Genomic DNA, 24,303 nt, shown 5'->3' with positions numbered 1-24,303 from the left:
GTAAAAAGATGAAGAAGGAGACAAAACAGAGACAGAAGAGGAGTTGGTCTGTGGGGGTGGTGGGTGGGTGGGTGGGGGAGGATTTCAACTTAATTTAGCAAATATTTGATTAGGGTTCTTGTAAAAAGATGTTTGACATGTCAACGCTTCTTTTATAGACACACACGCACTGACACATGCTTAGATATAAGCATACACACACACACACACACACATTCGCATGGATAGACACAAGCGCACACATGCATATAGTAATTCTACATACATGTATTCATACACTAACACACACACTCACACACATATATTCTCTCTCTCTCTCTCTCTCATCACACACATGCACGCACGCACACATGCACACCACACACACACACATATTCATACACCAGTACATACACTTGTAGGTATGTATACACATGCACACATAAACATATTCACATGCACACATACACACACATTCATACACACACACACGAATACAGTCTCACACACACACATGAATGCACACACTCACACACACACAATCACACAAGCATATGAACACACACACACACATATACATGAACACACATCCACACACATGCACATACACACACATAGACACATTCATATGCATACATGCACACACACACAAACACATACACACACACCCGTACACACACACACCCATACACACACACACATACACACGCAAAATCTCATGAACACATACACACATAGACACATTCATATGCATACATGCACACATACACGCACGGAAGCACAGGAACAGACATCCACACACACGCATATAGACACATTCATATGCATACACACGCACACACACATCCCTAGTAACCGTACACTCCTCCCACCCACACCCCAACACAAACATTCCCCTCCTACTTAACACACAATCACCTGCCAAACGGGGAAACCATAATATTTGTTATAATCAATATAAATAATGATTTGTACACTAAATGACTAATTACTGGATCATTAAGCCATTAGTATGTAAGATCTACATAACGATGCAGGCAGAGACTATCACCGAATGTACCTCTAGGTGGTTTTATCCGTCTGACTACCTGCTTGACTGTATGTCTGTTTGTCCAGCAATCAATGTGTTTGTGGCTGTTGTTCTTGTTGTGCAATTAATATCTACCTATCTATCTTCCTATCTATCTATCTATCTACCTATCTATCTACCTACCTATCTATCTACCTACCTATCTATCTATCTACCTATCTATCTATCTACCTATCTATCTATCTATCTACCTACCTATCTATCTATCTATCTATCTACCTATCTATTTATGTATCTATCTACCTACCTATCTATCTACCTATCTACCTATCTATCTATCTATCTACCTATCTATTTATCTACTTACCTACCTACCTATCTACCTATCTATCTATCTACCTATCTATATACCTATCTATCTACCTACCTACCTATCTATCTATCTATCTATCTACTTATCTATCTATCTACATACCTACCTACCTACCTATCTATCTATCTACTTACCTATCTATCTATCTATCTATCTATCTATCTATCAATCTATCTATCTATCTATCTATCTATCTATCTATCAATCTATCTATCTATCTATCTATCAATCTATCTATCTATCTATCTGTCTGTCTATCTATCTATCTATCTATCTATCTATCTATCTATCTATCTATCTATCTATCAATCTATCTATCTATCTATCTATCTATCAATCTATCTATCTATCTATCTATCTATCTATCTATATATATATATATATATATATATATATATATATATGTTTACATCCCTGTAACTTAGCGGTTCGGCAAAAAGAGCCCGATAGAATAAGCACGAGGCTTACAAAGAATAAGTCCTGGGGTCGATTTGCTCGACTACAGGCGTTGCTCCAGCATGGCGCCAGTCAAATGACTGGAACAAGTAAAAGTGTAAAAGAGACCCAGAGTAAACATGAACCCTTCATTCTGCATCAAATGCTGTTTTTGTGCTTTTGTTTGTAAACATTAATACCAGAAATATACGACATGTTATACATGTATGTGTGCATAGATTTATGCATGTAAATATTACTCTCTTTTACTGGTTTCAGTCATTTGACTGCGGCCATGCTGGAGCACCGCCTTTTAGTCGAGCAAATCGACTCCGGGACTTATTCTTTGTAAGCCCAGTACTTATTCTATCAGTCTCTTTTGCTGAACCGCTAAGTGACAGGGACGTAAACACACCAGCACCGGTTGTCAAGCAATGCTAGGGGGACAAACACAGACACAAAACACATACACATACACACACACACACACACACACACACACATATATATGTGTATATATAATATATATATATATATATATATATATATATATATAATATTATATATACATATATACACATATATACGACAGGCTTCTTTCAGTTTCCGTCTACCAAATCCACTCACAAGGCATTGGTTGGCCTGAGGCTATAGTAGAAGACACGTGCCCAAGATGCCACGCAGTGGGACTGAACCCGGAACCATGTGGTTGGTTAGCAAGCTACTTACCACACAGCCACTCCTGTGCCTATGTACGTATGTGTGTGTGTGTGTGCATATATACATATGTGTGTGTGTATGTGTTTTGTGTGGAGGAGGCTGTTTAGTACGCTCAGGGTTAAATCAATGAATGTCTATGAATGTAGGTGACGATTCTTCTCAGCAATAAAAAGTTTAATTGCTCTGGGGAAAAAAATGAGACCTTCGTTTACCTGGACAAAAGAAAGCAAGAAAGAAAGGCTAAAGTAACAAGGAAAGAGAAGGAAACACACAGAGAGAAAGAGAGAGTGAGAGAGAGAGAGAGAGAGAAAGACAGACAGACAAAAGTATTAAGCATAAGAAAAAAGGGAGAGCATGTATGTGTGTGTGTATGTTTTCCCTCTCTCTCTCTCTCCTCTCTCTCTCTCTCTCTCTCTTATCTAACTTGAAATTAACCTTTTTTTTTCCTCTTTGAAACCAGAAACTAAATCCTCGATAAACAAACCCAAAGACATAAACCTGTTTTTTTTTGTGTTTTTTTGTTTTTCGAAACGATTTTATTGGTTTTCTTTTTTTTATTAAATTTTCCTTTTTTTTTTTTTTCCTCTTTTCCTTTGGTCTCTTTGTCACAGTCAGATTGGCGTGATTGTGAGAATGGCACTTAAAATGTTTCTGCGACAATTCTCTTTCGACTTGGCTGTTCCGAGTTCAAATCCTGCTCCGATGGAGTCAATTGCGTCTTTCATCCTTCTGGGGTTGGAAATTAAAAACGTCATTCAATAAGTTGTGGCTTAGGACTTGGGGGCTGGGCATCATAAAGCCCTGGACTCAAGACTGAAGCTCGACCCAATTTCCATAGCATTTAAGGGGCAAAAAAACAGAACCCAACCCCACCACTGAACAAGAGACCAGTCCACCCCAGGGTCAACTTCCCAGTTATTTGTTGGTATTCATTTACAGTCGAGTGAACTGAGGCAACGGGAAATAAAGTGTTCTGCTCAAGAACACAATGTACTACATGACCTGGGAATTGAAACCATGATCTGGGAATTGAAACCATGACCTTATGATCAAGCGTGCAACACCTTAATCACTAGACCCTGCAACTTCACATTCAAGAACTGGGATTGCTATAATCTATTGTTACCTCCATGCCCTTCCTTTGAGATTTCTGGCTTTGTACCTATGTAAGAAATTATCATTATTATTATTATTATCGTTATATTATTATTATTATTATTATTATTATTATTATTATTATTATTATTATTGAGTGAGAGAGCAGTGCATGCCATCAAAGTGACACTGGGGTAAAATATACGAAGCCCAGTATACCCATCATGACTACCCGTCTGATAAGAGTACACCAGACACATGCATCACGACCATATGTGCGGTGACATGGTGATCTCATATCAAGATAAACAGCACATGACCTTGCAGGTGGGGCCCAGTTAGAATTTTCTTCTGGTCGAGTAACCCATCCCGCTCAAAAGGTCCCTGAATAAGGGTTGTTTAAGGATGTGGAACGAAACACCCATGTTTCCAAAGGTGAATTATTCAAACCCCAAAGAATCCCTCTCAACACATGGCTATGATGCTCCCCAACTACTCGTCAGCCACCAAGGGACATGGTCAACTGGTTAAGGTCAAACAACTGACAAGCAAATCTGTGGTATTGAGCAGAATATTTGCTGCACCCCATCTTTTATACCAAGACAAAACAATGTACACGATAACTCTTCCAATCAGTTAAGACAAGAAGCCATGAGAGCCACTGTCTAGTACTGCATGGCTTCTGATCTTAACTGATTGGAAGTGTTATCATGTACATTGTTTTGTCTTGGTGTAAAAGATGGGTTACAGCAAATATTTTCTTCAATACCACAGATCTGCTTGTCAGTTGCTTGCCCTTAACCACTTGTCTCTTAGTGGCTGAAAATATGTGCATCTCTGATCATGAGTAGGGGTATCGGGGAGAGCATCATAGCCATGTGTTGAGAAGGAGTTTTTAGGGTTTGATTAAATGCAACAAAAGCAAAATTTAAAAGAAATATTAGCCATTTTTCATCATCATCAAATATTTTATAATAATAATAATAATAATAATAATAATAATAATAATAATAATAATTATTATTATTATTATTATTATTATTATTATTATTATTATTGGCACGTAAAAAGTACCAATCCGATCGCGGCCATTGCCAGCCTCGCCTGGCACCTGTGCCGGTGGCACGTAAAAAGCACCCACTACACTCACAGAGTGGTTGGCATTAGGAAGGGCATCCAGCTGTAGAAATACTGCCAGATCAGACTGGGCCTGGTGCAGCCTCCTGGCTTCCCAGATCCCCGGTCGAACCGTCCAAACCATGCTAGCATGGAGAACGGACGTTAAATGATGATTATTATTATTATTATTATTATTATTATTATTATTATTATTATTATTATTATCATCAAATTATTAACAAATCTCTTCAAATCTCAAGGGTCATTCTTAGAATTCTTATCAAATCCAAGACAGTACTTTCTTTCCAGTTCTCTTCTGGAAGAATAAGTACCTTTGCCTTTCATCCTTTTGGTGGGGGTCAATAAAATAAAGTACCAGTCAAGTACCGAGGTCAATGTAAACCGACTTACACTCTCCCCTGATTTGAAATTTGAAATTATTTGAAATTATGGTTTCTTTGAAATACTTATAAAGATGCACACACACACACATATGGACACTCATACACGGATACGTATATCCAAGGGTACATGTTCTCACAAAGGTGCACACATATGCACAAATACAAGGACAAACACACACTCGCATTCACACAAGAAAACACATGCACACACACACATACACACGACACACACACATACACACAACAACACATACACATACACACAAGGACACACATACACTCACACAACGACACACACACATAAGGACATACATACACTCACACAACGACACACACACAAGGACACACATACACTCACACAACGACACACAATGATGCACATACACTCACACAACGACACACACATACACACAAGGATGCACATACACTCACACAACGACATACATATACACACAAGGACGCACTTACACTAACACAACGACACACACATACACACAAGGACGCACATACACTCACACAACGACACACATATACACACAAGGACGCACTTACACTCACACAACGACACACACATACACACAAGGACACACACACATACACATGATACACACACACATACACACGACACACGCACAAGGACACACACATACACACAAGGACACACACACATACACATACATCCACCAATGCACTCAAGGAAACAGATACATACACACACAAGGAAGTACTCACACATACATACACGCAAGGACACACACACACACAAAGAAGCAACATTCACACACACACACAAAGAAGCAACATTCACACACACACAAAGAAGCAACATTCACATACAGATAAACCCTTTCAGGATGAAAGAAGAAATAAAACACATAAAGAAAAATGAATCCGGTTCCTGTTCCCAAACAAAATAGTAAAATTATTTATAAAAATAACAACAATAATGATTAAAATAATAACAATAATAAAATATTGTGAACAAAAATAAAAATAAAAAGAAATATCGGCGAAAAAAAAAAGAAAGAGTGAGAATAAAAGAAATGGAAAGAACTAGAGTTTTAATAAGCACTGGTGGTGTCAGCGGTGACCTCTAGTGGTTGGTGCACACGGATGCATGATATGAGTTTTATAACGAGGGGAGGGGGTCTGAATTCGGTTTCGGTGATGTAATGTCAAAAAACAAGATTGGTTTTTTCCTGTAGGTGGAAGTGTTTAAACAATGGCTCGTTACTGTTGGTGCTGATTTTCAAGTCACATGGTACTCGTTAAATGATCGTTTAAGAGCAGCAGGATATTATATCAGCAAGTTCATTCGGTTGCAGATTGGCTGGCTAAACGTTGCGTCGGCGCACCTAACGGCAGCGCAGTGAGAGACTTAAATTGCAGTTGTACAGTGACTTAATTAAAAGCAGTGAAGTGACTTAATTAACAACAGTACAAGGATTAATCTTGCAGTGGCACAGAAACAAATCTTGTCGCAGTTCATTGAAGTGCCTAACAGTCGTACAGTGTGTGATTTTACAGTTGTGCAATAATTAATCTAACAACAGTGCAGTGCCTAATTTTACAGTCCTTGCAGCAGTGCAGTGATTAATCCCACATCTGTGCAGTGACTTACAAAAGCTGTTGTGCATTTGCTTACCTTACTGCAGTGCAGTTTGTAACTTAACAATCGTGTCAAGATTAAACTAATATTACTTGGCTAAAAGAGAAGAAATTTCGCTTCTTGTTTTGGAAATGCTCAAAGATTTTACCATTACCAGTGGAAGAAAATAATTTCAGAGAGAAACAAAGGCCAGAGATCATATCGAAGTATCAGAGTTTTCTGTATATACATACACGTGCACACTTGTATATATATTTGTAAAACAGAAATATATCTATATACAGATATAGATACATATGAACGTATAGATGTAAATTGAGATTGTCAGGAAATTTCAGAAACAGAAAGCAGCAGACGTTAAGCAGGTCGCTTAAAGAAAGACAGAAAAAGGTTCTGTTTGGTAAAGAAGGAGCACGGGAAAAAGTTTTGGTTTATTAAATTAGATTCAAGGTTTTTCCTTTTTTACCTAAACTGCAGTCCTTGCGTATCACTTAACATTAATATTGTTATCGATATATTTGATAACACTATCATCAACATCATACAAAGGACCGGACGAAAACGGTTGTTCCCTGCAAAAGCTGAAAAGGGAAACGCAACCAACAACAACAGAGAATATATATATATATATATATGATAGTGAGGAAAAGGTGTGTGTTGAAGGATTAGGGAGTGAGGTCGGTCAAATAAGAAGAAGAGCAACAACAGGAGAAGAAGATTTGTAGAGTGAAATACAGAGTGAAGAAAATAAAAGGAGGAGAAAGGGATAAAGATTTAAAAAGGAAAATCAAAGAAGGAAAGAAGAATAACAAGAAGAAGAATAAGGATATACAACAACAACAACAACAACAACAGTAACAACTGCAGCCTTATTCTAATTAGTCATCAACAACAACAACAGCAAGAAACACTGCAAAGGGAAGAACTAAACTGACCCCTTCCTGGCAATAAGAACATTAATAAGAAGAAGGGCAAAGTCAAGTAAAAACTGATTGAAGTCGAAAGAGATTGAACCAAGGTGGACCTAGCCAAGCTGAGCTAGACCAAACAGAAACAAGCAGAACCGGGATAAGCCCCCTACCAAACCATTATGGGTCTCTATTTGGATAACAGTCATTCCGTACCAAATTATCTTTCTGGTTAACAATATACTCTTTTTTTTTTTTTTTTACTCTTTTACTTGTTTCGGTCATTTTGACTGCGGCCATGCTGGAGCACCGCCTTTAGTCAAGCAAATCGACCCCAGGACTTATTCTTTCTAAGCCCAGCACTTATTCTATCGGTCCCTTTTGCCGAACCGCTAAGTGACGGGGACGTAAACATACCAGCATCTGTTGTCAAGCAATGCTAGGGGGACAAACACAGACACACAAACATACACGCACACACACACACACATATATATATATGACAGGCTTCTATACATTTATATATAAACATACTTACACACACACATATATATACACACACACACACACACATATATATAGGCATACCTCAACTTACCTCTTTTTCGACTTCAGTCCACCCACCCTCACACCACCTCTTCTCTGTTTCAGTCACTAGGCTGTGGCCATGCTGGGGCACCGGCGTGAAGAATGTTTAGTCAAATGAATCCACACCAGTGCATATTTTTTGTTAAGCCTCTTGCTTATCCTTTCAGTCCCCTTTGCCGAACTGCTAAGTTACGTGGACGTAAACACAAAACTTCTCAAGTTGGGGTTTTGGGGGGGGGACAAGCACAGACATAAAGGGACACACACACACATATACAGAATTATATATATATATATATATACATACATATATACATATAAACATACATACACACACATATATATACATACGTACATACATAAATACAGATATATGTGTGTGTGTGTGTGTGTCTGTGTGTTAAGCACCACACTGTTTCCGTCTACCAAATGCACTCACAAGGCTTTAGTCGACCCATGTCTATATTAGAAGATACTTGCCCAAGGTGCCACACAGTGGGACTGAACCCAAAACCATGTAGTTGGGAAGCAAGCTTTTTATCATACAGCCATGCCTGATTTTGTTGGGTTTTTTTTTAATTAACAGGAAGCAGCAAGCCTCAACTTCTCTCGATTCATTCTTCAGTTTAGTAATCTCAAAGAATTTATTTAGAATTTGAAGAATTTAAACATAAACCACCAAAACCCATCACTGAAGTGGGAAAACAAATAGAATATATGGAAAAACATAATATAGCACTTTCTCTGAGTCATATAGACTCACTCATAAGGTCGGTATTCTGGTTTCTGTGGCATATATGACTCCCCAGTGGATGGGACGACGGTCCGACACAGTAAAGTGTTTTGCTCAAGAACACAATACGTCACCTGGTCCGAGAATTGAAACCACAACCTTATGATCATGAGTCCCAACAACCTAACCACTGAGCCATGCATCTCACCTGGTCTCTTTCTGTATGGTTAGTCCTCATTACTCTGTAAGGAGCATAGACTTGGTTTCTCTGGTGTACAAGGGAGCGCTGAAAAGTCCCTGGCTTTGGGTGAAAGAAAATACAAAAGGGTCGGTTAATTATGATTTTATCCAACATATTCCCCTCTCAGGTTCACACACTTATTGCAGGAGACCTTCAGGTTTTCAAAGCCCTGTAAAAGAATTCATTAAGCTGGGCCTCCAGACAGACCTTTCACGATACCCTTGAAGCCAGGAACCTATCAATACCCCCCCATCTATATTCCTCCTTGAATGGGGTGCCGGTCCGTCACAGGGTCACTAATTTTTTCCCCAGTTGAGTGGACTGGAGCAACGTGAAATGAAGTGTCTTGCTCAAGAGCCAAACACATCACCCAGTCCATGAATTGAAAGTATATATATAAACCATTTATTTAAACAGAAGCTAATTAATTTTTGTAAATGTTTTTCCCTGTTACATCGTTTGTCAAGTTAAGTCACATGACTTGAAACCAAATGCTGACTTCAACTGAGGTATGCCAGGATATAGATATTATATATATATATATATTATATATTATATATAGTATATATACATTACATATATATACATATAATATATATTATAGATAGGATATATAATAGATATATATATATTAGATATATATATAGAGTATATATAATAAGTAGATATAGGTATATATTACATATACATATACATATATATATATATAGATAGATATATATAATATATCCTATACTATATACATATATATATATACACATACATATATCTATATACACACACACCACACACCATATATATATATATTACACATATATATATATTTATATATATATATACATATAGATGTATGTGCATACATATATATATGCACACACAAACACATACACACACATATATATAATCTATTTGCCAACGTAAGGTGACAGTCCTGCGTAGGACGATGTTTCTACCTTTTAACCCCAGGAGAATATCTTTTCCAGCTGGTTATCAACACACAATCTATTCCAGATCAGCCTCCTGGCTTCCCAGACCCCGTTCGAACCGTCCAACCGGTGCTGCTAGCACGGAAAAACGGACGTTAAACGAGATGATGATATATATATATATATATATATAATAAACATGATATATATATATATATATATATAGATATATAATATATATATATATATATATATAATATATATATATCTAATATGGATAAAATTTTCAAAAAATTTTATCAGTGGCCCGCATATTAAAAAATACCTTTTAAGCTCAAAATAATAAACAACTTATGAATAAGGGCAAAAGAAAAAAATTCCTAAGCTAAATATGCCAAGAAATAGACTTTAAATCGTCAATAACCACATATAATAATTCATCACTAAAAATTTCTATCAGCTTTGAGACGCGTGCTTTTACTGATGAATTATTATACGTGATTTTTGATGATTTAAACTCTATTTCTCAGCATATTTGGCATAGGAATTTTTTCTTTTGACATTATTTATAAGTTATATATATATACATATACATTCAAAATGTGGCCGCGTGTGTACTGTTGGCGATTTTTTTCCTCCATCTTCCCTTCTTTGGATCTTTCTTTTTCCTATGTTTCTGACGAAGAGCTTCGCTCGAAACGTTAAACCCTCCTTCTTTCCTGAGCGTCCAATAACACTATACTTGTTCCATGTCCTCGCGTTGTTGTGTTTTCATGTTCGGGATATATATATATTTATATATATAGATATATATATATATATATATATAATATATATATATATCTATATATATATATATATATATATACATATATATATATATATATATGTATATATATATATATGTTATATATATATATATATATGTTAATAATGAAGTTAAACTAATAGTGATATTTTGAAATCATTCTCCCCAAAATTTCATGCATATATTATTGTGCTATATTATTATGATTATATATTATAGTATTATTATTATTATTATTATTATTATTATTATTATTATTATTATTATTATCTTATTATTATTATTATTATTATTATTATTATATTATTATTATTATTATTATTATTATTATCATATTATTCATCATATCATCTTATTATCATTATTATTATTATTATTATTATTATTATATTATTATATTATTATTATTATTATTATCATTATTATTATTATTATTCACATCTTTTGTTGTAGATCTGAAAAACTTCTTTGTGAGCGAACCCGGAATCATGAGCGACCGAAACATTCAATTCAAGGCCAGCATGGTGGGGATGTGGCTGGACATGGAAATCCCCGTGGTGCTGGAGCAGATCTCCAACCTGCTGCAGCTGAAGAACTTCCAGAAGGTCAAAGTGCAGCTGAGCCGTCAGGGCCTGAAACTCACCAAAAAGGGCAAGCTGCCAGGGTTGAGCTCCGAAGACCTGATCCCCTTACAAAACATCGAAGATATCTTTGTTGACGACAGCATACCGACCTGTTTCATATGCATAACCACTGCATGTTCCAGTTCACCGACGCAAATCATGGCTTTGAAATGCCTCAATGAGATTTGTGCTAAAGGAATCGTCACCCATTACAAGATATTAACTGGCGAGTGAGTACAAGGAATCAACCATTTTCTTTCTTCATCTCCCTACGACTTTTCTTCTTTCTCTTCTTCTCCTTCGGTTTCTTTTTCTCCTCTTCTTCTTTTCTTTCTTCTTCTTGGCTTTCTTCTTGTCCTTTTCTTTCTTCCTTTCCTTTTTCTTCTTTCCCTTTTTCTTCTTTCTCTTCTTCTGCTTCTGTTTCTTTTTCTCCTCTTTTCCTTTTCTTTCTTTCTTCTTGTCCTTTTCTTTCTTCTTCTTTTTCTCCGTCTTCTTCTCCTTCTTTTTCTCCTCCTCCTTCTTTTCTTCTTCTTCTCCTTCTTCTTCCTCCTCCTCCTCTTCTTCTCCTTCTCCTTCTTTTTCTCCTCCTCCTCCTCCTCCTCTTCTTCTTTTTCTCCTCCCCCTTCGTCTTCTTCTTCTCCTCCCCCTTCTTCTTCTTCTTCTTCTTCTTCTTCTTCTTCTTCTTCTTCTCCTTCTTCTTCTTCTTCTTCTTCTTTGCCAAAACAAGCAAATCCTAAAAGATAAAAATAATAGAAAAATAACCCAAAATAGTAGTAAAAAAAAAAAAAAAAGAAACCCAGCCGAAGCCTTGACCAGTGTGAAATACCATCAGGTGGTTTGGTGGGAACTTAATTAGTGACAGGAGAAAAAAAATTTTAATTAATTAGTCATATTAAAATATTCATTGCTCTAGTTTGCTGAACTCATTAATTTAATGAGATTCATCAGAAATAAAACGATCGTTCCCACATTTTAATTTTACTCGTTAATATTGCTGTTGTTGTTATAGAGTCCAAGGCTAGTCTGGAACAAGCAGATCTATGACTAAGCGTATGCCAGCCATGACCTCCCCATCTATGTCTTTTTGTTATGTTATGTACATAAGGCACAGGCATGGCTGTGTGGTAAGAAGCTTGCTTCCCAACCACATGCTTCCAGGTTCAGTCCCACTGCATGGAACCTTTGGCAAGTGTCTTCTACTATAGCCTTGGGCCAACCAAAGCTTTGTGAGTAAATTTTGTAGATGGAAACTGAAAGAAGCCTATTATATATATATATATAAATAGATGTGTGTCTTTTTCCCTTGTTAACAATTAACACGGACAAAATAGATAAATAGTTACCAGGGTAGCAAAAAATCACACAAGTAAAGAGGTTGCAACTCCTTGTATGTATATATATGTATATATGTATGTATGTATATATATATACTATATATATATTATATATATATATATAATATATATATATAGATATATATATTATATATATAATATACAGACACACACAACACACACTATATATATATATATATGGTGCAGCTCCCTGGCTTACTAGTTCTCTGTCAAACTGTCCAACCCATGTCAGCATGCAAAACAGACGTTATATGATGATGATGATGATGATGATAGGTGCAGGAGTGGCTGTGTGGTAAGTAGCTTGCTTACCAACCACATAGTTCCGGGTTCAGTCCCACTGTGTGGCACCTTGGGCAAGTGTCTTCTACTATAGCCTCGGGCCAACCAAAGCCTTGTGAGTGGATTTGGTAGAGGGAAACTGAAATAAATATGTGTGTGTGTGTGTGTGTGTGTGTGTGTGTGTGTGTGTAAATTAGAGAAGAACCACCATGTAGCAATTCAACAATGATATACTTTAAGTATATCATTGTTGAATTACTACATGGTGGTTCTTCTCTTATTTATATACATGTATTATATATTGTGAAATTTGATTTAGTATTACTAAATTGAATTTTTCCCTGTAAGTTTGGAATCATATTCCCTAATATTATATATATGTATATAAATACACGTATATAATATAGATAGATAGGTAGAGAGAGAGAGAGAGAGAGAGAGAGATAGAGAGAGAGATAGAGAGATAGATGGATGGAATGGATGGATGGATGGATAGATAGATAGATAGATGGATGGATGATGGATGGATAGATAGCTAGCTAGATAGATAGATAGATAGATAGATAGATGATAGATAGATAGATTAGATGATAGATAGATAGATAGATAGATAGATAGATAGATTATATAGATAGATAGATAATAGATAGATAGATAGATGATAGATAGATAATAGATAGATAGATAGATAGATAGATAGATGATTTAGATAGATAGATAGATAGATAGATTGATAGATTGATAGATAGATAGATAGATAGATAGATAGATAGATAGATAGATAGATACGTATATGAGGGGTGCCGAAAAATTCCTGGCTTTGGGTAAAAGAAAATGCAGGAGGATCAGTTAATTATGATTTTATTCAACATATTCCCCTCTTGCCCTTCACGCACATATTGCAGTGGTCCTTCAGTTTTTCTAAGCCCTGTAAAAGAACTCAGAAGGTTGAGCCCCCAACCAGGCTGTTAGTTGGTGCCCCTATAATGCTCATTAGAAATTTGGTTCCCCCAAATTAATGCAATGGCACACGTTTGATCGTTAAGTCCTTATCTCCCACCGTAAACTTATATCAATATTTGCCTGAATAATCATCATAATTCAGTGCAATCATTAACAGTACTTTCAAGCAATTCAGCCCTGAGCATTGCCGGGCAATTCTGCTAGTATATATATATATATCCCATGGCATCAGGTAATCAAAGGCTGTTGTTAAAGACACTTACCCAAGGATGCCATGCAATGCAATTGAGCCCAACACCCACATGGTTCCAAAATAAACTTCTCAACCTCAAGGCCAAATCTTTCAAACGTTCACCTATATTTTGTTCATTTTATTTTCGTATATTTCTTTGTTGTCTATTTTGTTTTTACTTGCATTTATTATTACATTGGTTTTTATTTTTTATTTTTCCTCACCCCCATTTTCTGACCTATTTTCTTAGATTCTTTTGTCTTCAAATGTATTTTCCCACAGAAAATTACCGTTACTTCACGAATAGCAACAGGTGATTTTTTATATGTGTGAATTAATTTGAAGTGATTAATTAATATACGATGTAGGCAGAGTTAGATTTATATATATACATACATATTTATATATATACATATATATATATATATATATATATATATATATATATATATATATATATATATATATATATAGTATATATATCTATATGTATAATATATATATATATACTCTTTACTCTTTTACTTGTTTCAGTCATTTGACTGCAGCCATGCTGGAGCACCGCCTTTAGTCAAGCAAATCGACCCCGGGACTTATTCTTTGTAAGCCCAGTACTTATTCTATCGGTCTCTTTTGCTGAACCGCTAAGTGACGGGGACGTAAACACACCAGCATCGGTTGTCAAGCAATGCTAGGGGGACAAACACAAACACACACACACACACACATACACATATATACATATATATACATATATACGACAGGCTTCTTTCAGTTTCCATCTACCAAATCCACTCACAAGGCTTTGGTCGGCCCGGGGCTATAGTAGAAGGCACTTGACCAAGGTGCCACGCAGTGGGACTGAACGCGGAACCATGTGGTTGGTTAGCAAGCTACTTACCACACAGCCACTCCTGCGCCTATATGTATATATATATATGAGAAAAAGGAGGTTGTCAGATTTGGATAAAAACTATTTATTACTTTCGTCTTTTTCAGGGATTCATCATTTTTCATGATATATAAAATCTTTTATCTTTTACTTGTTCCGTTCATTGGACTGTGGCCATGCTGGAACACTGCCTCGAATGATTTTTTTTCTGTCGAATGAATTGACCTCAGCGCTTGTTCCATTTTTTTAAGCGTGGTGCTTAGTTTATTGGTTTCATCTTTACAGAACTGTTTTTTTTTTGGTACTGGGACATAAACAAACCAACACTTGTTGTGAAGCAATGGCGGGGGCGGGTGGGTGTAACAAACAAAATTGCACACACACACATTCACGTACACATGCATATGCAAACACACACACATGCTCACACACATACACACACATACATACACACACATGCACAGATACACATGCACACACATATGCACATGCACACACACACATACACACACATGCTCACACACACACATGCTCACACATATGCACACGCACATACACACACATGCACATACACACACACATGCATAGACACACATGCATGCACGCACACACACATGCTCACACACACGCACATGCACACACATAAGCGCATGTACACACATGCACACTTACATACACACACACATGCGCATACACACAAACACACTCATGCACACACACACATACACAAACACACACGCACACACAAACACACATGTGCACAGACACACAGACACACTCACACACGTGTATGATGGGCTTCTTTCTGTCCATGAACCAAGTCCACTCACAAGGCTTTCTTTGACCAAGGGCTATAGCAGAAGACACATGTATACATGTGCGTCGATGTGTATATATGTGTGTATGCATACATGAGTATATGTACATATGGGAACGTGCATGAAACACATAATAAAATTACCCAATATAGAGGCTAGCGACCTATCCCAGGGTTTGTCTATATATACATATATACGACAGGCTTCTTTCAGTTTCCGTCTACCGAATCCACTCACAAGGCATTGATCGGCCCGGGGCTATAGCAGGAGACACTTGCCCAAGATGCCACGCAGTGGGACTGAACCCAGAACCATGTGGTTGGTTAGCAAGCTACTTACCACACAGCCACTCCTGCGCATATATACATACATACATATATATATATGTATGTATGTATGTTATATATGTTATGTATGTATATATATATATATATATAATATATATACTATATATATATATATATATATATATATATATATATTATATATATAGTACATATATGCATGTAAGTTATATATTATATATACCGTATATATACATGTCTATGTAGCTGTATTTGTATGATGTATATATATATCTAGAATATATATATTGTGTATGTGCTTTTTTTTTACAGCAAGAAAAGACTTGTCCAGTCCTTAAGAAATGCTCAGCTTGCTTCTTTGGGTGCCAGCCAAACATCCAATAATTCCACGAACTCAGACTCCAGTGAGGGGAACAACGACTTGAGCGATGGCGTTGGCAGCAACACTGAATCGGGTTACACCACCGACCATGTAAGGACACCTCTTTTTCTTTTCTTTTTTCTTTCTTTTTACTTGTTTCAGTCATTTGACTGCGGCCATGCTGGTGCACCACCTTTATCGAGCAACTCGACCCCGGGACTTATTCTTTGTAAGCCCAGTACTTATTCTATCGGTCTCTTTTGCTGAATCACTAAGTGACGGGGACGTAAACACACCAGCATCGGTTGTCAAGCAATGCTAGGGGGACAAACGCAGATGCACAAACATACATGCACATACATATATATATATATATATATATACGACGGGCTTCTTTCAGTTTCCGTCTGCCAAATCCACTCACAAGGCTTTGGTCGGCCCGAGGCTATAGTAGAGGACACTTGCCCAAGGTGCCACACAGTGGGACTGAACCCGGAACCATGTGGTTGGTAAACAAGCTACTTACCACACAGCCACTCCTGCGCCTATTTCATTATTTCATTTCTTTTATTTCTCACCTTATTCCACACAGATATCCAGCTGAACCCCTTTCTTGGGTACCCTTAGTGAAACCCGCTTCGTTGTATGCATTCAGAGCAAGATCTTCTCCAACCTAACGATAACATGATTTTCTCCTTTCTTTCGCAAGTCTCAGAATCCTTTTAAAAGGGACATGAGAAATGTTTGCCCTTATTCTCATCATTATCGTCTTCGTTTTTAATGTCTGTTTTCCATGCTGGCATGGGTTGGATGGTTTCACTGAGGACCGGCAAACCAGATGGCTGCACCAGGTTCCAATCTTAATCTGGCAGAGTTTCTACAGCTGGATGCCCTTCCTAACGCCAACCACTCCGAGATTGAAGTGGGTGCTTTTACGTGCCACTGGCATGAGAGCCAGTCAGGCGGTACTGGCGACGGCCACGCTCAAATGGTGCTTTTTGTGTGCCATCTGCACGAGGATCCAGTCCAGCGGCACTGGCAACGACCTTGCTCAAATGTTGTTTTTCACGTGCCACCGGCACAAGTGCCAGTAAGGCGACACTGGTTACAATCACACTTGAATGGTGCTTTTTATGTGCCACCAGCACAGGAGCCAGCCAGTGGGCCCGGCAGCGATCACGCTCAGATGGTGCTTTTAACGCTATGTTTATATAATCCTTTAAAAACAAAATCTATGTTTTGCACTGTTTTACAGCTATTAAATGTATGTGGCCCAGTGGTAAGAAGGCTTAGATCATAATTGAACGATCTGGTTGTAAGTCAATTTTGTCATAAGTTAATTTGGTCATAAGTCAATTTGGTCATAAGTCAATTTGGTCATAAGTCAATTTGGTCATAAGTCGATTTGGTCATAAGTCAATTTGGTCATAAGTCGATTTGGTCATAAGTCGATTTGGTCATAAGTCGATTTGGTCATAAGTCGATTTGGTCATAAGTCGATTTGGTCATAAGTCGGCCTATAGGTCTATATAGCTTTGTTTTATATTTTTACATCCTTAAGGTACATTCTCAGGTAAACGTCACGCACAGTATTCTGTATTATACTATTCTACTGGCGTTACTAAAAGATTTCGGGGTCTCAAGCAAATACGAGGTTGCCTCGATGTTTCCATGACAGGATATTCATCCAACACTTGGTGATCGATAACCAAACCTAGGGTACGCGTGTGATAGCTGACATCACCTGTAGACATGTTAATTTCCAAGAAATTAAACCCATTAGGTTTCAATTGGACTATTTATTATTGCTGCCGGGAGCTGGCATGCCAATTATCATAAAGTCGATCTGTCATAAATCAGATAAGTCATAAGTCAACGACGACCCATATATTGGCTTGTTTACAATACTTTATTGTTAATAGCAATTATTGTACCACACAGACTTATCCTTATCCCTGGCCAATTATGCTTAGACTTGCCTCTGCTGTAGTATGGCCACAGATGCAAGACAGTTGTTTTATACATATCTAAAAATACAGTAAATTACGATTTTTAAATCTCGCAATATGAGATATTCAGCAACAGTATTTTGTAGTAAAGATTGTTTGCCAACATAACATGGCAGTCCTGGTTTAGGACAAATGTTGCTGTAATTTAGACGATGTCTCCTAGGGTTAAATAACAGCAACATTCGTCCTAAACCAAGACAGCCATGTCATGTTGGCAAACAATCTTTATTATAAAAATACAGTATTATTTAGAATGTGTTTTCAAAAATGTGCTGTTGTATTTGATTTAGTATTTCCCAAGTTTTGTAGCATTTTATGAGCATTTACCAGAATATTCTTCAATTATTTGAAATCTAATATTTTTCCTTTTCATTTCTGTTCTATTTCATATTGCATCATGGAACTATTTTCATGTAATTCCAAAAAATTTCACTCCATGGTAAAAATAACAACAATAAAAAAAAAAAAATAAATAAATAAAACAAATCTGCAAAAACAATAACAGGAATTGTGTGAGAAAGAAACGGACAGCGATTCCAAACCGGAAAATAACTTGGTTTTATCTGGCCTTAGTCTCAAAGACAACCTGTCAAGAAACAATAAACAAGACATCAAGATTCTGATGCGCAACGTGTCCAATTTAAGGTACCTCCTTCAGAAACATGCTGCTACCATCAGCCGCAAAGAATTCTTGGATGCCAATAAGAAAATCCAACAGCTTAATGAGGAAATGAAGAAAAAGACTCGGAAATCTAAGAATTCTGAAAGCGATGGGAGTAAATCTAAGAAAGGCAACAGCAATGGTGCCAGCAGCAGCAGTAGCGGCGTCAGCAGTGAAAATAGCAACAACAGCAGCAGCAGCAGCACCAACAGCGATGACAATAGTGATAGTCAGATGTCTAAAGACTCCATCTATACTCAAATAAGCAAACGAAAGAGCAGCCAAGCCAACAAAATAACCGATGCCCTCATCAGCAATGGAGCAGTGAACCTTCCCCGAGTGTCGTCAAACAGCAGCATGGAATCGTTTCATGCAATCAGCGCCAAAAGACAAATAAGCAAAGAGCTAAAGTGTAGCATAATTGATAATGAAGACACAGAAGGTGAGTTCCAGGCCGAAATTGAATTTTTGGATGAAAACGATGACGTGTTTTACACAAATCAGTTGGGTTCTAAATTGAGGGGTCCTATGATCCCTGGTGTCACGGTGGTTTCGATACCGGATTCGACCAATAGAGCAAGAAAGAAGTCTAACATGAAGAGAGACTCCGAGAAAGTTTTGTCACCCGGGCGACAAGTTCGGTTCAGCGAACCAACAACGGCACTTGCTGTGGCATCGACGCCGACACCTTCAGAGCAATCTTACTCTGGAACCATGGAGATTCCAGTGCGACGCCATTTCTTTTACCAGAAACCAAGCTACCAGCAAGACTGGACACCAACGGCGCGCAGTGACATCGTTCGAAGGTCAAACTTGAAAACTCATGTTCTCAAACCAATCGAACGTGTTTATCCGAACCCGACCTACCGGACGTATGCCCCGTCAAATGATTTTCGTCCAAAACTAAACTCAGAGCTTTATTACCAATATGAGCCCAGCTTTGTAGACACTTATTAGTACCCGCAATTCCATTGGAGCATCAAGTTGAAGCAACAAATGTATATATGTATGTACAGGCATACAACACTGAAAATAAAACACAATACAATACACAGTCAAAAGAAATACTAACTCTGAGAGGTTTTTGGTGAGAGAGGTCTTCTCTTGTTCCATCATCAAAACTATTTTCATGGGAAATTAAAAATAACTTCAACACCATGAATCCTAGCACTGCCGATATCTCTACCTCCAGATCTTCACAAAAAATAAACAAACCATAATGCTTTCTAATGAACTGGAATGAAAGAAAGACTTATGAAAAGAAATATATTGATAATTGACCAGTTTCGTATTGGTTGCTAATTAATGATAATTAAACTGGTTTTGGTCATAATGGCGAAGAAAGTTTTGAGACCTTTGACTGTTGATAGCATAACAGAAAATAGGTTCTTGTTGTTACTAACCGTGTCCATGGTTCATAGCTGATTACAAAAAGGTAAAAAGAGGAAACGTGTTGCTAACAGGACAAAGTGGGCCTCTAAGTGTTGACCACAAAGAAGAAAATAAGTATGGTGTTGTTGCTTTCTCAGAACATGAAGACATCGTTTGAGCCAATCATGAAGAACAATGTCAACATCAAAAATTGTTGCAGCAATTAATTGTTGCTAATCTGGCAGAGCACCTTTCTTCCAAACTTCACTGCAAATCACTGAACTGAGAAACACAAGGTTCAGTCCTTTGTAATGGCACCGCATCAATGCACCCATCATGGGACACTAAAGATTTTGTGTTTCCTCAACCGAAACAACAATATCCTACATACAAGGAACAAACAACAAAAATAACATGTTTACTAGTAAAACTATACATATCACTAAATTATTACAATTAAGCATAAACCAATGAAAAACATGGACACATGCTGCTAACGAATGCTGTTAACTAATTACCGCGTTTAATAGTATATAAAACATACTTTATTTTCTGGAAAAGTGTCTCAAACAATCATCCATCCTGGGTCCTATTATCAAAGTAGGGACTATATCACCTGCTTTTATGAATTAAAAAAAATGTTCTTTTCAAAATGCTCTGTTGAAATCAGGGTACGTCTAATATACCTGTGCTATCAAATGTGGCAGGTGATTATGTCAAGTTTATTAAGAACTGAAGGACTTCTAAGAGCTGGTGGTACTTAGGTTCAAAACTGAAGGCAGCAAAAGACTATTGGAAGTGAAATCTTCTGATGAAATGGTTATTGTTCCCATGAGTTGGATGAACTGAAGAAATGTAAAATAAATGTTGTCCCAGAAAGGCATTGAATTTCCTGTGGATGATTTGAACCTTTAATGCATGAATAATGTTAACATACAAGATAAAAATGGAAGAATGGTTCTGGTTGTTATAAATAAACAGAAAAATAGGATTGTTGTTGTTATTGTTGTTGTTGATAACAAAGAAGACAGCACATACGTTATTTCAATAACACATTAAATGCGCGCTTAATAATTGAAGAATGGTAATTAAGTTTGTTGTTAATAACAAACTACGAGTGATTGTTCATTTTCTTTTTTTATCAAAAATTAAAAAAAGTAAAGGACAAAGACAGAGTCAAAGGAGTCAACCCCGGAAAAATTTGAAGTTGGAAGAGTCTGTTGTCGAGTCTGAGTCTGATTAAATCTAAACAGAAAGAAATGTGATGCAAGGTTGATTTTAAAAAGAAACAAAAAAAAAATCATTTCCTTCGTCCCTGCCCCTTGAAAACAAAAACCCTCCAATAATGTAAGTCTTCCACATCTGTTCCAACTGAAAATTGTAATTTAATTTAACAGAACACAACACTTCCCAGTGGCCGTCAGAAACTATACCCGACACGGAAAGAAGATCACAAACAGCTGACTTCGTCAACCAAAAGTTACTGCAGCCAAGCTTCAGAGGAGTTTCAACAATGCGAGGAAGGACCGACAGAGTGTTATGTCGAAAGTCAGAAACTATACCCGACACTGAAAGAAGATCACAAACAGCTGACTTCGTCAACCAAAAGTTACTGCAGCCAAGCTTCAGAGGAGTCTCAACAATGCGAGGAAGGACCGATGGAGTGTTATGTCGAAAGTACACAGTTGTAGTTTCCCATATGACATGCTGTTGTTAGTCATGTTAGTATTCATTGTACTAGACATGGGTGTTGACAGAGTGTCATACATGTTGTGGCATCATGTGATGGTAATGTGACATTTCATGATAATTGACATAATTATTACGTGACAGTGTATTGACAAAGAACTACGTTTATTGTTGCACTTGACATGAAAATGACAAACTACAACACGACGGGATTTTGACATGATATCATATTGACAAAAACATTACATGTTAACCATTTAGCATTCAGATTATTACTGTCAAATGTGGTGTTTATTCACATTATTTTGAATTAATCATGCATCATCTCATAGCTTTGAGATTTTGATGATGTAATTGTTTATTTTTAGAATGACATTTTAGGTTAGGTTTGAGAAACAAGATCTAGCTGGTTTAAATATAAAACAGACAGGATATCTTGTCCAAAAATAGCCAGATTAGATATTAAAGAGTTAAATGACAACATGATGTTGACATAAAATTTTCAATGAAATTATGTTGACATGTTTCAAATGACATGGTATTGACATCATGTGATGGTTATGTCAATGCACTATGTGGAATTGACATGAAATTATATCACATGGTATCGGCATAACATTACATTACATGATATCAATAAGCATTGACATCAATAGTAACGGCATGACATGCTGTCAACATTACATGATGTAGTATTGACATAATGTTACATGACATAATTTTGACATGACATTGACATGGTATTACATAGACCCAGCATTACATAACATAACATTCCTGTCACATGATATTGATGCAAAATCACATGACATGGTGTTATAATTCAGAAGCTAACATCTTGAAAATATTTCGGCTATTCATAACATGCAATTATCCCTAATTAGCATTTAGCACCAAACTCATTAGAGCTTTGTATGTCAATGAAAAATCCAGCATTTCACATCGGTGCTCCACTAGCTCATACCTTTCAGCCTTCTTCATTTCGACGAAAGTACTGACAAGATACAATTCAAGATCAATATTTGAAGAAGAAGACATGTGTAACTGGTTGAATTGAGCCCCCCATGTATAACTGGTACTCACTCTGTCTTTATTTTTATGGAGAAACAAAAGCAAAGTTAACTTTGGTGAGATTTAAACTAAACTAAAAAAAATAAGAGGGCAGAACCGTGTTTTGGCCAACTGACTGTCATCATTGCACCATAAATATTAACAAATCACTGATGAAGAGGAAACCAATCAATTCACTTACTAAAGAAATCATTATTATTATCATTAACGATAATAAAAATAATCAGACAACAACAATATCAACAATATAACAATAATAACAATAAAAACACCAATAATAATGACAAAAGTAGCCAAACAAGAGGAAACTATACAGTCACTGGAAATGTTAGAAATAGCAGTCAAATTTCTTCAAATCACATCCTACCACTTTAGAAAATGAAGAACGTAGGTCTGGTCAACCAGGCTTGACCAGGGGCTAATCAACAACAACAACAACAACAACAGCAACAACAAAGGCTAAAAAAAACAAAATGACAACTGTGATAAAAACAAAAAGAAAGAAATAATCTACTGCAACAGCAACAACAACAACAACCTTTGTCAGAGTATCAACAATACATAGTAACAACAACAACAACCTTTGTCAGAGTATCAACAATACATAGTAACAACAACAACAACAACAGCAGCAGCAGCAGCAACAAGCACGGTCATTATACTAATAAGCCATTCTATAACAACAATAATGCTAATGACCATT

General features: G+C 36.7%; 1 protein-coding gene across 2 annotated transcripts in view; it reads left to right on the top strand.

Moving 5' to 3' along the window:
* The window catches only part of LOC118767978, a 26,631-nt gene extending 2,750 nt beyond the window's left edge, over positions 1 to 23,881 (top strand). The window contains exons 1-4 of one of the 2 annotated variants that reach the window (XM_036513550.1): positions 7,657 to 7,903; positions 11,422 to 11,821; positions 16,751 to 16,910; positions 19,314 to 23,881. In XM_036513550.1, coding sequence (XP_036369443.1) covers positions 7,855 to 7,903; positions 11,422 to 11,821; positions 16,751 to 16,910; positions 19,314 to 20,426 — 1,722 coding nt within the window. In that variant the 5' untranslated portion in view covers positions 7,657 to 7,854 and the 3' untranslated portion in view covers positions 20,427 to 23,881. Of the gene's footprint in view, positions 1 to 7,656; positions 7,904 to 11,421; positions 11,822 to 16,750; positions 16,911 to 19,313 lie in introns of those variants that run through there. The other variant, XM_036513551.1, reaches the window with a different exon arrangement.
* Positions 23,882 to 24,303: the final 422 nt, after the last annotated feature.

This window comes from Octopus sinensis, linkage group LG26 (genome assembly GCF_006345805.1).
Source record: "Octopus sinensis linkage group LG26, ASM634580v1, whole genome shotgun sequence".
Lineage (NCBI taxonomy): Eukaryota > Metazoa > Mollusca > Cephalopoda > Octopoda > Octopodidae > Octopus > Octopus sinensis.
Note: the sequence above shows the minus strand (reverse complement) of the source record. Positions and strands in the feature narration are given on the sequence as shown.